Source organism: Molothrus ater, chromosome 17 (assembly GCF_012460135.2).
Source record: "Molothrus ater isolate BHLD 08-10-18 breed brown headed cowbird chromosome 17, BPBGC_Mater_1.1, whole genome shotgun sequence".
Lineage (NCBI taxonomy): Eukaryota > Metazoa > Chordata > Aves > Passeriformes > Icteridae > Molothrus > Molothrus ater.
In genome coordinates this window covers 11,925,257-11,942,924 of record NC_050494.2, presented here as the reverse complement: position 1 = coordinate 11,942,924, position 17,668 = coordinate 11,925,257, and the positions used below count along the sequence as shown (strand labels likewise).

General features: G+C 42.3%; 1 protein-coding gene across 1 annotated transcript; it reads left to right on the top strand.

The window, feature by feature from the left end:
• Positions 1 to 5,043: 5,043 nt before the first annotated feature.
• STX16 (syntaxin 16) lies at positions 5,044 to 15,557 on the top strand. The gene is made up of 9 exons (XM_036395583.2): positions 5,044 to 5,377; positions 7,697 to 7,708; positions 8,725 to 8,832; positions 9,745 to 9,885; positions 10,425 to 10,587; positions 11,510 to 11,601; positions 11,751 to 11,894; positions 12,402 to 12,482; positions 13,458 to 15,557. Exons 1-9 carry the CDS (start codon positions 5,243 to 5,245, stop codon positions 13,560 to 13,562), a joined length of 981 nt encoding a protein of 326 aa, XP_036251476.1. The 5' UTR covers positions 5,044 to 5,242; the 3' UTR covers positions 13,563 to 15,557.
• The last annotated feature ends 2,111 nt before the right edge of the window (positions 15,558 to 17,668 follow it).

Sequence of the window (17,668 nt, the reverse complement as noted above, 5' to 3'; positions counted from 1 at the left end):
CGATGAATCCTGTGTTTTATTGCCAGCTCCTGCATTACACATATCTGCAGAGAACTGCTCACTGAATCTCCTCATGCCTTGGCGCCTCATCCCTAAAAGGGGAATAATAATATTTCTCTTGTCTACTTATTTTGACTACATTTTGTTCATGTTTGGATGTACTGGAAGTACTGAGGGAGTCTGCCCCAGGATGCAAACAGCACATTTCTCTTCTCTTACTGCAGGCAGGGAACTGTTTGACCCTTGAGTGTCTGCTGTGTTGTCTGTGGAGGTTTGAGCTGTCAGGGAAAGCTGCTCTGTCAGTGACTGAACTGACTGACTTGCACTGAAGGCCGAGGGAGGCACTCACAGAGTGCCCTGTGGTAGATACATTGCAGGGTAACATCCTCACTATGGGCAGCTGCAAACATTTAGGGGACAGAACATCTTGAATTCACACTACGTCTGCACATCAACGTCTAATTACTGCCACACCTCCAGCCCCACAACTTTTACTCAGCTAAAAACCACATCTATGGTGCTAGGAGTCCCACCTGGATCTAAAATTATATACACCTTACAAGGAAGAGTCCACTAACACATTTTATATTTGATAGCTCAATTTAAAACCAGAATATCCTCACATGACTGCTGGAGAGAGAATTAGGGTAAGGAGAGATATAAATGTCTACAATGAGCAACCTTTTATCTTTGCTGCAGAGGTGACCTACACCACGGTGACACAGAAGATTTAATATAGTGCCCAGCTGAGGGAAGGAATTTTGCACAATATTAGATGACAGAGTTGTTCCATTGTTTAAGTACCACAGGCATTATTAGTCTGTCACGAGACTGGGGTACAAACTCACAGACTGTGCCTCTCACATCTGCCTTTGAACAAGGTTGCCTGTGTAATTATGTATGTGAAGTATGTCTGCCTGTAAACACCAAATTCATGCAGCTGAATTTTGATTAAAAAATTCCTCCCAACCCTCCAAGCAGACACATCAGTCTTCATTGCCTACCCAGCTTAAAGTAAGACCTGACTCCACCTGGATTGATTGCCTTTCAGTAGCAGGGGAGGAGTACAGACACAGTTGCAGGATCCATTCTACCATTTTTCAGTGTGCAGAAGAGCAGCTGAACTCAAGGCAACACTTGACATTGAGCAAAAAAGGACAGAGCCCCTTTAGAGATGTGAATTTCTTTCTCTTTATTAAACATCCATTATTTAGTGTCTCTGCATGACCAAATTGTTATTCTTTTTCAGATGTTTTTCTGGAATTCCCTAGATTCCACAATCTGCTGGTAAAATACTGGTACATTTAGATCAATATGAAAAGCCAGTTTGTTCAACAGCAGTTTTCCAGGCAGAGTTACAGAATGTCAGCAGTTTGAACCCAGAGAAAAGAACAGCTCTCCTCTGTTTATGTTTCCAATGGGTGCATTTAGATTATAGCTCATCAAAATGAAGATATTATGGGTAACTATGTCTCATTTTCTTGTAAGGAAGCTGGAATACCAAGAGCTGGTTGAGAAACCAAGGGACTGAATTTTAAAAGCAGCACAGCAGTTCTTGCTCCCATCTCCCTGCCCTGCAGCACCATCTACAGAGATGCTGTCAGAATCACACCCACTGCAAGCCTCGGGAAGCTCCAGTTCCCTGCACAAACAGACCTGGCTCAGTGATTAACCTGCTCAGGAAACTGAGAGTTTGACAGCCCTAAAACCTGAAATCCTTCTGCAGCAAGATAAAGGCAAGAACATTATCAATTTTCGCAGGATCAATTCCCATGCAGAGAATGCACCTCCAGCAATGACAGAGGTAACCAAGACACTGCTGGGTTTTTCTCCAGAAACTTTCCTGCAGAAAAACTTCTCTGGCAGAGAAGTGTTCCATCTGCAAAAGGATGGTGGGATTTTTCAGGGCAAAATGCACTTCACGGTCCATTAATCCTGAATTTGGCACAAGCTGATTGCTCAGGCTTCAAAAGAGTGCAATATTTCACCTCCTCCATGCATCTACTCAATTACACAAGATAAAACATGGTGGTGATTGACCTTCATCTGATCACTGGAGCATGAGGTCTGCTTGCCATTCACATGGCCTGGGCACCCAAACAGTGATACAAGAACAGGACCACAGTGAAGGAGTTTTTAAGCATTTTAAGCACAAGCAAAGGAGTTTGCAGTTTCAAGCTGGAGTTTGAAATATGTCTCTGATTAACTTGCCATTAAAAAAAAAAAAAGGATGCTTATCTATTCACCTCGAAATAGAATGTTCTTCTGAATATGGAGTGGTTTTTTCCACCAGCAGCCAGATCCAAATGCCACAGTAGTAACTGGAAAGTTCCCCACCAGGCCCTGGCTGTGGGAGGAGGTGGGTGCAGGAATGTGCCAGTGCAGGCAGCATTGCTGTCTCCTGCCTCACTGGGAGCAGCAGCAGGGAACAGGCATCAAAAAAGAGATAAAAGAGCAAAGGAAGACACAGGCTCCAAACCTAGAGCTGTGGGCTTAGGCACAGGCACGCAACAGCCCTGAACATTGCCAGGACACACTGAGGAGATGTATCTAGGGATGTGTGCTGTCTTAGAGGGGAAAATATGACCTGGGTTTTTTATGATCAGATCAAGTCCAACATTCTGATGTGGTTGTTTGACTTTGCCATGCCTGTAGGGAGGACACACCAGGACCCAATTCCTCTGATGGCTCAACATATTCTCTCATTGCCAGGCAGAACAGAACCACCAGCTCTTATCTGCTATGAAAACCTTCCAAAGTCATCAGGTTAGTCCAGCACCGTCCACCTTCAGTAAATAAATCTATGTTGCCTTTTAGGCCAGTTCTCTCTGCCATCATGTCTGCTATTATTCTTTCTTGCTAAATTTATCCCAAAGTCTTGTATTTTATTTGGATCAGACTTCAATAATTTTCCCTCTTTTTAAAAGCTGGAAGAATTTTTCCTGTTCTCAGATTGTGTTGTGTTGCTCATGCAGGGATGCTGTTCCACAGCCAGACAGAAAGTGCTCTTGGATGTCTGAGTCAGAAATTAGAATATTCCAGCTGAAAGGTGCCTGTAACGATCATTTAACCCAAATCATTGTCACATTATGATCTTGATGATTTGTTCCACTTGCATGAGGTAATTTCTGTCTCCATGCATTCATTTCCTCTGTGTACATTTCCACTACATATTATACATTCATTTGTGTCCTGCCTCCCCCCCTTTCAGCACCTCTCCCCCTCCTCTCCTTCCTCCCCTACTATGTATGCCTGAAGAACATTTTTGCTATTTGTTTTAATTTCCTTTGCTAGATCTACCTTAGCTTTCCTTCTGGCACTTTTCCCTTTATGCCCACACTTCCTAACTTCTAAGTCGTAGTTTTCTTTGATTAATCCTTTTTTCCATTCCTTCCACTCCCTTTGCTTATTCCTAATATCCACTTTGAAGTGGTTATTCACCAAGTCTGGACCCATTCCTTGCAGAGTTTTATCCCTCTGTGTACAAGTCCCAAATACTTTTATAGCCCCTGCATAAATTCCAAGCCTGCCCAACATCCAAAACTTTTTTTAAGTTGGCAAAAATCAGAAAGCAAAATATGTTAATTGCTGCTGTGTACCAACTTCCAGCATATTGGGGTTCCTACTGGGTTCATGTTCTCCATCCTAATGAGATATTCCAAAAGTTTTTTTCTAAAAGATCATGGCGAGACCACTGAAGGCAAGAGAAATTTCTCCTGACCTCCAGCAACAGCAGCAGTGCCAAGAGAAGGCAGGAAGGTCATTAGCTGTTCTCATAGTATAAAAATTGTTACAGAAGATTAAAAATTAGCATGAAGAAATGAAGCACACACATATATTTTAAAGGCTCTGTCAGGCAGCCAAAGTGAAAGCAGATTTCAGCAGACCACGAAGAATGAGCTGCGTGCGTTAGGCCTTGCGTGGCTGGAGCTTATTTCCTTGCTAAATTCCAAGTTTCAGGTCTCTCCTGCTGAGGCAGAAGGGCTGCTCAAGAAAACTCCCCAAATATCTTAAATTAGCAGAGGGAATTTCCCCCCATTTTTCACGGTCCACGTTTGCCCAGGCGGTTCAATTAATGAGATAACATTTCCAGAAAATGTGGTTGTGATTACAGTCCCTGTTCCACCACGGTGTAAATACTGCCTGGTCTGGGAGGGTTTGAGCCAGGGAGTCTCCTGCTGATCCGTGGGCAGCAGCTCCCCTGGCTGTGCTGGGCAGTGGCCATTGCTGTTCCCATGGGGATTTGTCAGCTGTCCCCTGGAATAAAGGCATGGGATGCACTGGAGGGAGCCCAAGCCTTGTGTCACATCTGCCCCACATGGGACTGACAGAGCAGCTGGGAAAAGTCATTTTAGTCACCAGGGTGAAAAGTCTCTTCTGAAAAGTTAAACACCATATTGTTGTTTTAAATTGCTTGTTCGCTTTCAGGGAACATCCTGGATTGTTGGGAATTGGGGGGGAAAAAAGCTACTTGTCATTGTTTGCAAAACAGAAAATTGACTGGAAGCAAAGGGAATGGCAAGGAAGGGGTGGAAGGAAAAAACCAAATGGGATGTGGGCATGGACGTGGGGATGGATGGATGGGACATGGGGATGGACGTGAAGATGGACATAGGAATGAGCATGGGGCTGATGTGGGGCTGGACATGGAGATGGACGTGGGGCTGGACAGGGGATGGATGTGGGGATGGACATGGAGATGAACATAGGGCTGGACAGGGGATGGATGTGGGGATGTACTGGAGAAGAATGTGAAGATGGACGTGGGGATGGACATGGACATGGCCATGAACACGGACACGGGGATGGACACGGACACGGACATGGACACGGGGATGGACATGGACAGAGGGATGGACACGGACAGAGGGATGGACACGGGGATGGACATGGACAGAGGGATGGACACGGGCCCGGGTGCTGCTGCCCCGGCCCCCGGAGCACCGGAACTGTGTTGTCGCGGCCGCGGTCCCGGGCGGAGCGGCGCGGGCGGGCGGCCGGAAGGCGGCGGGCGCTGCACAACGCGGAAGTGCCGGTGCGGGCCGGGGCGATGGCGGCGCCCGGCGGCCGCGGGGGCCCGGGCTGGGGGGTCCCGGTCCCGCCCAGGGCAGTCCGGGCCCCGGCCCTCTGAGCGCTCCCGCTCACGGCCCTCTGACGGGTCTCCGCCCCGACCCTGTGAGGGGCGGCCGCCGCGTCTGCCGCGGGCCCCGGGCCGGGCTCGGGCCCGGTGGGGCGGGGGGCCATGGCCACCCGGCGTCTCACGGACGCGTTCTTGTTGTTGCGGAACAACGCGGTGCAGAGCCGGCAGCTGCTGGCCGAGCAAGTGAGTAGTTTCGGCTCCTCCAGCCCTCTGAATTCACGTAGCATGGCTGCTGCGGTGAGTCTCCTCCCTTCATCCTTCTGTACTCGCCGCGCCCCGGGCTGCCGGGCCGGGCCCTGCCCCTGTTCCCCTTCCTCCGAACCCTCTCCTCAAACCCACCCCTCCCTCCCCGACCTTCCTCCCTCTGCCCGGCCCTCCCCACCCTCCCTGGTGGTTCCTGTTTTCCCGCTCCTTCACGTTAAAGGAATAGAAGAGATCTGTGTGTGCTGCTCGCTCCGTGCGTAATAAATCAGTTCCTGTTCTGGCAGCTTCGTGGTGGCATTGGCAGGAGGGGTTTGAGGTCTCCTTACCTCCAAAAAGAAATAAATTCATACAGCAGAACTCTTCTATTCACCTCACTGTGGGCACTGTTAAATACACTGGTGTAGTTTAGTCCCATTGCTTAAATTTCTCCATAAGTTGCTCTGATGTTCATTGCCCTTTTTATTTATCCCTAAATACAAATAGTACTCAATCACATCTGGGACAAAGGGGATTCTAGGTTCTAGTGTAACTCCTCTTTACAGAAACTACCAAAAGTGACTGGTTCAGAGGAGTTTCTGTAACTTTTTCTAGGTTTGGAGCTAGTCAGACTGTGATGGGCTGCTTGGCAGCTCAGCTCTGCTCAGGTTTTCACACTTTCTGTTTAAACTCATCATTTATTTGTCATAGCTACCAGTAAATATCTGCTGGCAGTCTCATCACTTTGAATAGCTGTACATAATGATTTTTGTTGGGAAAAGCAGTGCTTCCTGTAGCTGGCAATGGTCTTTGTTCATTGCTAATTGTATTACATTTATGTCTAAGAAGCTGTGTATTAAATTGCATTTGCAGAACAGGCAATGTCAACAGTAATTTGGATTTTTCATGTTTACTTTGGCTCTGCATTTAGTCCTCGTCCATTTTTTAATGTCACTTCTGTAGATCCTTGGGTTTTTTTAAATATCACCTAGAAAAAGTGATTATTTTTTCAAAGTTTTATATTTTTAAAATATCACCTACAAAAATATTCCAAAATATTTTGAACTCACTTCTCCTGAGCAATGAAACTGCAATTTACTCAGCAGGCAGTGCAATAACATTGAGCACCTGCATCAAATATTTACTTGCAGTGTTTGTTAACATTAATTGAAGGTTTTTGCGGGGCTGCTCACTCAAGTGCAGTGGAGGCTCTCGGTGACTGGGAACTGTCCATGTGTGCAGGGGGTGAAAGGAGTCATTTCTGGCCCTGTGGGCATTTCAGAGTCCCACAGGTGATCTGTTTCAGCCAGAGGTGTGGAGGTGTCTGTGGGCTGGTTGTCTCTCATGGTTTGCTGCTGCTGCTGTGTTTCCCTGGGGTGCTGTCCCCAGGCAGAGCTGCTGAGTGCCACCAGGCCAGGGGGGGCAAATTCCAGCCCACAGCACTTCAGCTTCCCTGAGTTCATCTCCAGCTTCTCCAGCTTTCCCCTTGAGAAATCCTTTGCTGTGAGAATTCTGTCAAGAATTTCATTCCTAAACTCAGACAATCAAAGCAGCATCTTTAACAGTGGAGTCCTGTTCCTAAAGCTTGGGCAATCTCCTAAGAGATCATCAGCTGCTGCTGCTTTGTTAAACCACAAGGATTCTGTCCAGTTTTAGGTCTGACTTTGTTAGTCTTGGAGTGAAATATCCTTTTGGTCCCACATCCCCTCCCCAGTGCAAGGACTGGTGAACAGAAGGTGCAGATTCGTGTCCTGGTGTATTTTTTCAGATCCCTGCAGGGTTAATGTTCCCTGAAAGCAGAGCACAGCTCAAGTGTGTACAGAAGTGACTGAACATTTCCTTCTGCATTTTGTCCTTTGCTGTCTTAGATCCTGTGAGAACTGGGGTGCTTGTCAGTAAATGTCAATAAATGTACAAAAGCTTCTCTGTGTCCCCTCAATCATAACCAAAGCCAGTGGATGCTGAGTGCTGCAGTCAGACTGCCCTTGCTGTCATTCTTCACTGGATTCTATTGCAGCTTTTCTGCCTGACATTTCAGCATTTAGAAACTTCACTGTGCAATTACTTTGTAAAACAAACCAAGCTCTGCACTTGATCTCTTATGTTCTTGCTGTTTACCAAGGAACTGAAATGTTTTTTAAAAAGTTGGTGTATTAAGCAAAATGCTGACTTAAAATGCAATATCATGATGTATTTATTGATTAACCATGTCTTAAAAGCCAGTTTGTTTGTTCTTGGTAAACCATCATGCTTTAAAAATAAATCAGTATTTTCTCAACTGACCATGCCCTATATCTGTCCTATGTCTCTTTTTTCCCTTTTATCTTTTGCTGTCTCTAACTGGATGGGGCTGATGGGATCCACAAATCACTTCAGGAGCTGGATGAGGTATTGTTTTTCACATTTTATTCTGCCATGGTGCATCAAGCCTACATCACTGAGCTAGAATAGTCTTTCTTTATTCTGTTAGTTTATAGAATTTCATTGTATAGGATGAAGTGTCTTTGCACAGTAGAAGGACAGGCTGCATAGAGAAATCAAGCATTTTGTGATGTTATGTTATAAATAGATAAATGTATGAACCAATCTGACTTATTGTGGGCATGTGGGGTAGAGTGACTTTGCACAGTGAAGCCATTAACTATTCTTCATGCTGTGCATAAATTATGCAAACTTTATTGATCAGGAATAAGGTCAGGGATAAAAAAATGGCTTTCAAGAAAGAGTTGCTCAGAAAGGAAGGGGGATTATTTTTTAAAAAGGGATGGGGTAGGGAACCACAAAACTTTCCAGACCTGATAAAGAAAAATTACAAATTTGGGAGAAAATAGAGAAATGCTTGTATGAAAGCCTTCCCAAGTAATTAGTTAATGTAAGAGGTATCATTGATGATCATCTGCAGTACTGCCTTGGCTATTTGTGTTTAGCACAATTTAATTATCACTAAGTAACCATTTGAGATGCATGTCAGTTTGCAAGAGTGTTTGTTCTTCAGAATAACATTGTTTGAGAACAAGCAGTTATAATAAATGCTTTTCCTGAGATTTTCCCAAATGCAGTTTTCAAACTTGCCAAGCCCAATATGAACTGTGCTGCAGCATTGGCTGTGAATTGTTGTCTGATAGAAATGCACCAACATGAGAATTACTTGAATTTTCACTGCAATACTACCTTTCCTCCTAGGAAATTTGCTAAGAATTTATTCTAGGAGTAACTCTAAGCTTTCAGATGCTGCACAAGAGGGAGGGTGTGGGTCACTAGCACAGAGAGCCAAACCAGGAGACGAGATGTTTGACCACATCTCTGAGGTTCATTTCTGTGGGAAGGCATGGCTGCCCTTCTCTGGGGCTCAGGGGTTGGGGTGTAATTAGCACAGCTAATTGGCTGTCTCTTTTCCTGTGCAGCTGGCTGATGACCGCATGGCCCTGGTGTCAGGGATCAGCCTGGACCCCGAGGCCGCCATCGGCGTCACCAAGCGCCTGCCCCCCAAGTGGGTGGATGGGGCAGACGAGGTGGGTGCTGTGCCCTGGCACATCCAGCTGACTTCCCACGGAGGGATTTCTTACACTTGTCATTCACATTCTGTCAGTTTCCTAGCAGAAATAATATTGGAAGAAAGATTCAAATAAGAATTTTAGTTTGAATTTTTGTTTGAAGCTGGTGAGGGGTCCAGTTGAATAGACCCTAAAATGGTGGAGATGAGCAGGTCAGTGATTGAAAACAGGAAATGTTAAGTGTTTTCTAGCAGGAGAATTTTTCTGCCTCTTCAATCTATATGCCTTGCAAGTTTTGGAAATATTTGGACAAATGCAAGGGAATGATTCTGGAAGCATCTAATTAAAAACCTTTTCCAGTATTTGGAATGTGAAGCTATTCTTGACTTTCAGAAAATCCTTTTTTTCTAAATGCACACTCAGAACACATGTTGGCTCATCAGTTTGTGTGGACAGAACCCATTGTGCAGAAAGATGCTTAGTCTCCTTTTACAGCATAATCATCCTTACAGATTTATTTTTAATTACTTGGTTGAAAGCATGGCATTTAACTTCTGCTGTTGAGTTGAGGCTATTCAATTTCTAACAGTTAGAGGTGTGACCTGAATTTCCATTTATTTTTTTGGAAGTTGGCTAAATCTTCTAGCTGTGATGCTGTATAATTATAAAAATATTATTTTAACTTAATGAAGCACATTTGAAAGCAGCAGTCTTGTCTAAGATTAATGAGTAGGCTTAAAAGAGTAGCAAACTCAAAGTCTATTAAGAGTATCAGTTTCTTAGTCAGCTTTTTATGTGGCTTTTAATAATATTTGGTTTGCCTTTTATGTTACAGATTTCTCTCAATGATTTTTGTCTAACATTTGTCAGAACCTTTTCCCCTGAAGCATGAATTAATTCCCTTTCTTCCTGTTGGGCTTTCTGTTGTAGATTCAGTATGATATTGCCAGGGTTAAACAGAAAATGAAAGAATTAGCCAGTCTTCATGATAAACATCTAAACAGACCCACACTGGATGACAGCAGTGAAGAGGAACGGGCAATAGAAATCACAACCCAGGAGATCACACAGGTACAGAGTGCTTTGGGTCTTGAACCTCCATTTTGGCACATCTTTAATGCATTAGAATGAGGCAGTGGTTTGCTCTGAGCAAAGGATTTATTTTGTGATCAGTGTTGGAGCGAGCCAGAAGTCCTGGACTCTGCTCTGAACTTCCCAACAAGTCACTTAAACCTCCCTGTTCTTTCCCTTACGTGTTTGATTTTCAACTTGGAACAGGATTGGGAGATTATCAAATAAATTTACAATTATCTCAGAGAATTTTGCATCTGCAGATGTCTATTCTGATGCTTGCAGTCGAGCTAATTATAATGAAGCAAATGTCTTTGGTCAGAGGGAGTTGTGTTACTCTGCTGCCTTGTTAGCTCAAAGTTGTTTGTTCATTTATGTTCTTTTTCCATATCTTTTTAAACATTGCATGGGGCAAATTAAAAAATTACTTGAAAAAATGTAGAAATCAAAATATTAGCCTTCAATGTGGCATTTTTACAAAGTGCTGTTTAGAGTGTGTGCTGCTGTATGATTTTGCACTGATGGAATTGTTCTCTCAGTTATTCCACAGGTGTCAGAGAGCAGTGCAGGTGCTGCAGAGCAGGTCACGAACTTGCACGGAGCAAGAAGCACGTGTTCTCAGGAATGTGGTGTCTTCCTTAGCACAGGCCCTGCAGGACCTCTCCACCAACTTTAGGCATGCACAGTCTGACTATCTCAAACGTAAGCATAAGAGGGGAACAGCAATGCATGGGCCCCTTCTGTGGGAAGCACTCACTGAGCTGTGCTTCTCGTCTTGGGTTGGGACACTCTTGCACAGAAGGGTTAAATGATGCACACAGGACTAACTAGAGTTGGGATTGCAGAGTTTGTGGGTCACAGCCCATGTTCAAACTGCTTTGTTCTACTTCTTTTTTTTGTTGCTAAAGAAGAAATGTTACAGTTGAGCATATCAACAAAACCATATTTCATCCATCCACAATTTTAATGCATTTTGCTCCTCAAATTGTGGTTTGCAGAGCTGCATCTGTTACACTGGTGAAGCAGCCACTGGTGTCCAGCCTTAACACCTGCTGCAGATGGCAGGCTGTGATAGATAAAGCTTAAGAGCTAGTCTGTGATAAATTAAAATTCTGCATCCATAAACAGACTGGAAGTGAATCATTTCTGTTTAGAAGTAAAATTTTGTTCTGTTCTGTTTTAAGCTGAGATAGATTTTTTAAATCTTGAAAGAAACCCACAAAAACTGTATTTTAAAATTTAACATTGATATTTCTTCCTCCTGTGGTATAAATGGCACAGGTGGAACTGAAGATCACAGTTCAGACAAGGATTGTTCCCAAGAGAATTTGTTACAAAATAGCCTGGAGTGATCCCACTTTAAGGCTCTTAACCTTCCTAATTTTTTTAACTCCATGGGACGTAACAACTTAAAAATCACTGATTTAATCAGTCTTACAAGTCTGGTTGAATTTGTTATGCTTTTGTTAAATAGTAAGCCTGACAGTTTAAATTTAAATATTGTGATTTATGTAAGTTACTACCCAGATATTCTTTTTTTGTGCTTTTCTGTCTGGTGCTTCAGACCTTACCCTGATTATAGTGGGCTTAAATATCTTGCTCAAACATAGTTTGTCTTTTACAGGTATGAAGAATAGAGAAGAAAGGTCCAAACACTTCTTTGACACCTCAGTCCCACTGATGGATGATGGGGAGGATGATACACTTTATGATAGAGTAAGTTAAGATATTATTACACAGATTCAATATTAATTGCATTTTCTCTTCTCATATTGTAAATATCTGAGTTATGAAATCTTTTTATGTTTTTAATTATTTTCATGTCATTAATATTAGTTCAGCATGTAAATCTTCTGTTTCAACAGGGTTTTACAGATGACCAGCTGGCATTGGTGGAGCAAAACACCCTGATGGTGGAAGAGAGGGAGCGAGAAATCCGTCAGATTGTGCAGTCAATCTCTGATCTCAACGAGATATTTAGGGACCTGGGAGCAATGATAGTAGAACAGGTACATGGACAGCACAGTGTTAGTGAGAAATGGGACATTCCATGCACTGTGAAGGCTTCCAGACTCACTTTTCCTAATTTGCTTCTTCATGCTCAGGTTTCCTCTGCTTGAAATCTGCCACAAGTTGAGTTAATGAAAATAAATGAATAGAAATTCAACTCGTAATGTGGGTTAGACTTAAAAACCAAAGAACATAGAAAGCCACAGTTCACTTGGTTATTTCTCCCAGAGATCAGTTTATGTTGAATTTGTCAGCCAAAAGCAGCTGGTCTGGAATTAAGATGATTGTAAGGTTTGTGATGTGAGATGGTGACAGAGCTGCTATTAGGAACTGAGCAAAGAATTTGCTTAATGAAGTCCCAACTAGTTCTGTAAAAGTTCATTGTTTACATAGCTCATGAGCTGTTTGCTGTGAGTGTTGTTAATTACTCTGCTGCTTATGATAACATTTGCTTTATGAAGCTCATGTAGGTTCAATTTGGTGCTTGTTTTCTCCATTTTATTTAGGGAACAGTTCTAGATAGAATTGACTATAATATTGAACAGTCATGTATGAAAACTGAAGAGGGTCTAAAACAACTGCATAAGGTAAGCTGATGGAATACTTAAGCCATTCTGCACATCTAACAAGCTTTTCTAATTACAGCTGTACTGTAAGAGGAGCTTCCCAAGTAACTTCTGTTAATGTCATGCTTGATGCCTCGAGTTGATTTCTTAAAAGACTTTCTGGGCATCCAACCAATGTGCTTTGATATTTATATTGCTGACCTGGTGGGACCTGTCTGCAATTCCTTCTCTCTTTGAAAAGCCAGGCACTTGGGAATAGGGCTGGTTATTGGCTACCTCACTGCAGATTTTAGTTTGAAAACATTATCTCAATCATGTGAGCAGAAAGAATAATTATTAATGTTTTGTCTTACCATCTGACACTTGTTAGATCCAACCTCTTGCTTTAATGTGAAGTTTTGCTATGAACACCTGAAAAGTTTTAAAAACATTGATCTCAGCAGATCAGAGTTTTGTGGTCACTTTGTTTTGGTTTTATTTTGAAGGCTTATTAATTAAAAACAAAATACAAGCTTTGTTTTGTTTAGCTTCTATTAATAGACTTTAATTTGGCTTTTGGAGAATTTCCTCTATGTTGTATCCTATTAATTCCCCTGCAAAAAGGAGGAGAGGGATGAGAAAATATGGTTAGAAGAAAGAAGGAATGAAGCAGAAAACTTGAGAACCAACTCAAAAATAAAGCTTTCAGTTCTAATTGAAATTAAATGAAAATGCACAGCTGACCAGGTACAACAAATGTGCCTGTTAAAAAAGAAATTTTGTTGTGAATTTTAATGTCCTTCAGACATGAAGGAAGGAATCTTATCTCAGCAAACTGAGTCTTTAACACAGTGGATGTGACTTCAGTGTGCATTTACCTTCCCTGGAGCTTCTGGTGCAGATCAGAGTTACTGTGTGGGAATTGCCTGCAATGTACATTACACTTACACTAAACAAGAGTCTGTAGCTCAGCCTTGCAGAAATCTAATTATTAACTCTCTCCTCTCTGTTTTACAGGCAGAGCAATATCAAAAGAAGAATCGGAAGATGCTCGTTATTTTAATTTTGTTCGTTATAGTAATTGTCCTTATTGTTGTTCTTATTGGTGTAAAGTCACACTAGGTTTCGCTTCATTTTCTCATTTTTGGAGTTTCTGTGAACTTTTTTCCCAATGTGAATGGATGGACCTGCACTCCAGAAAGCTGCCTTTGAATGTACGAGCCCTTGTGGTGCAACATCTGTGCAATGTTTCTGTAGAATTCTTCAAAGTACAAGTTTGGTGGTCTGTGAGGTGTTTGTAAGGATTATATGGAAAATGTCAGGAAATTTGATGCTCCCACACAAAAAAATTCAGTGCTCTATGCAGAGGTATTTTGAAACACAGTACTTAAGAATAATTAAAAATTGAAGTTTACCAGTGACTACAGTAATTAGTGTGTTACTGTGAACCAAAATGTGTTGTCTTCTATATTCTTATGTCATAATTGTTACAGACTTCAAATTTAAACCATGTTACTGATTCCATGGGACTGGATGTCAAAAATTGATCTTAATGTAAAATTTGTTGAGACACGAAATTGTTTGATTGAATGCCCATTCTTCCAGACTCAAAAACTCCAAAGAACTGGATAGGCAGCTAAAAAGGAAAGCTTTTAGCAATCAGAACATAATCCAACCCCTGTGATCTTAATTTAGATACTGCACCATTACTAAGAGTCAGTGGTACTTGATCTTGTAAATAACAAGATGTAATCACTGGCATAATTTAACATGTTTAGTTAATTAAAAAATTTTCTGAGCTTGAGTAATCATGGGAATGATTTTCTTTCATTGGGATGATCATATATTTTTTTCATGCATTATTTTTTTAGTTAAAGTAGAGATATTACATTAAAGCAGGGAAGTTAAGCTGAAAAAATGGAGTAGAAACCCAAAAAGAAAATCTCTCTGGCCTGCTGCAGTGGGTCTTGGATGTTTCAAACTGTAGCTGCTGTACAAATTGTTTATTTTACAATGCATTTGTCCATATGGGTTATGTTTTTTGTATAAGGAGTGGCTTCACTACAGTAGATATTACATCCATTTTCCCTGACAGAAAATTCTCTTTCAGATGTCTTCCTGGGAGAGGACATGTTTGTGGTCCTTTACTGACCATGAGAGGTGTCATGCAAGTGGCATGTTACAAGGCCTTCAGTGGAGAATTTGGGGTTTTCACTGCTTTTTTCAGTGGAGAACTTTGCTGCAGGCCGTACAACAGAAGTTAAGGCACCATATAAGTAATAGAATACTCTTAATTTAATTCAGGCCTGAAGTGATGTGCAATTGTAGAGGCCTTGTCTTAATATTTTTAATATTGCTTTTTATATGTTTGGTTGGTTTTTTTTATTTCCCCCAAGGGACTGTAACTTCCTTCATTTTCTGACTGATACAAGTGCTCCCCACAGACCTGCTGAGCTGCTCTGCTCCAAGCCCCAGAAGTGCAGCTTCACAACACTATGTGACACTGAAGCTGCATCTCTTGCCTGCCCTGAGTTTCTTTACTCTGTGCTAAAGAGGACTCGAGACATGGCTTTAAACTGACCATTTTCAGGGATGGACCTGAAAGCAAAGACTGCAAAAATATGAAAGCCTTGGCTTTTTGTGGGGCTAATGAAAAGCTTTGTACCACTCTTGTTACCTCTAGAGAAAGGGGATGTTGAACCACCAAAGCTGCCAGTTCAAACTCTTCATGGATTTCATGAAGTAAATTGGTGAAAGGAAGAATGAGGCTTGTGTTGGGTGTGCAGCTCCCCTGTTCTGGTGATAGATCTTTCAATGATTGTGAGTAAAACTACTGTCTCCCTCGTGCTGGCTGCATCACTTGGTGTGAAGCAGCAAATGGCTATAATTTAATATACTGTATTTGCAACTTTCTCTCTAACATGAGATCGTGTTATTTATTTCTGTCTTGACCGGTGCTTTTGACATTTTATCATGGCAGATGGTTTCAAAGAAGTAATAAAACACTTCCAACCTAATTGGGCAATTATTCTTTTTTTTATTTAAATTATAAACTGAAACATACTTTTGTGATGTTAACATGTTTCTGTTCTTCATAATAAATGAAAGTGGCAGTGATGTGAAATATCTTTTTTTTTAAAAAGTAACTTTCTGTAGCACAATGTCATTTGCATTGTCAAGAGTTATTTCCCATGAGTTATGCCCACTGTCTACCTATTTTCTACCCAAATTCTGTATGAGGAAATGCATTTTTAATGAAGTTAAACTCGGATATCAAGTGTCCTATGTAACTTGAGCTGGAATTTATTGAAGCTTGATTCTATTGAGGAAGAAAACTCGGGTCAGGCTGGATTCTAAATAATTGCTGGTGTGTGGCTTATCCTGAGTCAGTCTGAAGAACTGTCAGCAGTTCAGGCCAAACCTGATGCTGTGCTCTGTGGGAGTATCCCCACCAAGGGGATCTGGCTGTGCCTTTTGGCAGTGAAAGCCCAGAAAAGCCACAGCAGCTGCTGCCTCCTCAGGTGTTCCAGGAGCTGCCTGAGCCTCCTGCCTTCGCTTCTGCCCAGCCCTGGAAATCTCTGTGTGCTGCTGCAGCCAAAGCTGGGACCCTCTCTCAGCCTGGGGCTTCTTCACAGGTGCTGGATTCTTCTCAGCCTGTATGGAAGCTCAGATTCCTTACAAAGGAACAGAACAGCATTGCTAAAGCAACTCCCAAGGATTTGTGTCTCCTCACCTGGTGGGAATGGCCTGTGAAGCTGTTGCTAGTACACAGTTTCTGCATTAAAATGCTTGTGAGGGTGCAAAAAATGAGCTGCAACTTGTTAACTGAAATTAAATACATGCCAAAAGGACAGTATTAAAAGCACTGTAATAGCAAATTTATTTTTCTAGAACTGAAAAGTAATGTGGAAGAATTGGTTTTTCTCTTGCTGATTTTTGGAATATGCTAAAGATTGGATATCTATCCTTAAAGCTGTGTTCACTGCCTAGATTGCATCGATTTCAGGTTTGCTTTTATGAACCACAACACAAAGGAGTTTTAACTCTTGCTTAAGTGTTTGGAAACTGCTTTTGGTACAGCCTTGCCAAACTTAAGTTCTTGGATAGGTTACAGCGAAACTGATTTTGTTGGAAAAAAATATGCTTAGTATTTAAAAAAACCCAAACCAAACAGCTACCTTAAAACTAATTTAAACAGGGAATTCATTATAATTTTGCATATTAATTACAATGCATCGTGTAAGATTCTATTTTACTGGCTTAATTCCATGAATACTTGTAGAGGATCAATAACTGGAAGACAGGTCCTTGCTGCAGCTTCTGCTGAAGCTCAGACAAATAGAAATGTTTGCAGCTGCTGGTGGTGGGACATTCACAGGGAGTTTCTGGAGATAAAATTGATTTCCTCAGTCCATTCCCTTCACGAGGACCCTCCTCTGCTGCCCTTAACTGCAACAGAAGGATCGTGGGTTAGGTGAGTGTTTCCTACTGTTTTATTTGCTTTTCAGATGCTGTGGGTTCGGGGAATGTGCTGGTTTTGGACTCAGAGCAGCGGAAACAGCAGAGTTTGAACTCAATGATTGAGAGCTTACTGCCTGGAGGAATCTTTGGAATGTCTCAGTCCTGAAGGAATTGCTGTGTGTCCTCTCACTCCCACGCTGATCTTATGTGTTGGCATACCCGTGGACCCTGAGCAATGTATTTTCTGTGGCTCGGGGAAGAGACTCGTTAAAGTTGGAGCCTGTGTATTGAATTACTCTCCCATCCGTGAGGATGCACGACCGACCTCTGCAACAGATGTTCCTACAACTTTTATTTTCAATAAAGTTTCTGTGATGTCCCTTCAAAGACATTACTCTAGAGAAGTTTTTTTTCTGGAATTCAGCCTGGGTTTGGTGGGGTTTTTTTTTGTTTGTTTGTTTTTCTTTTAGGTGTATTTCCATTATATGCATCAGAATTCACTTTTCCCGCGTAGGTGGAAGATTGCACAGACCTTTCCCGGCTTTCCTGGCTGCAGATCAATGAGCATCAGCTTCCCCATGGAACAGTGAGAGCACCAAACCTGTCTGAGCTCCAGGAGCGTTCGGACCACGCTCCCAGGGACAGGCTGGGACTGTCGGGGTCTCTGCAGGGCGGGAGTTGGACTCGACGATCTCTGTCCTTCCAAATCAGCAGATTCTGACAGTTGTCCGCTGACCAAACACTAATAGGAGGCTCTTGGCAACTAC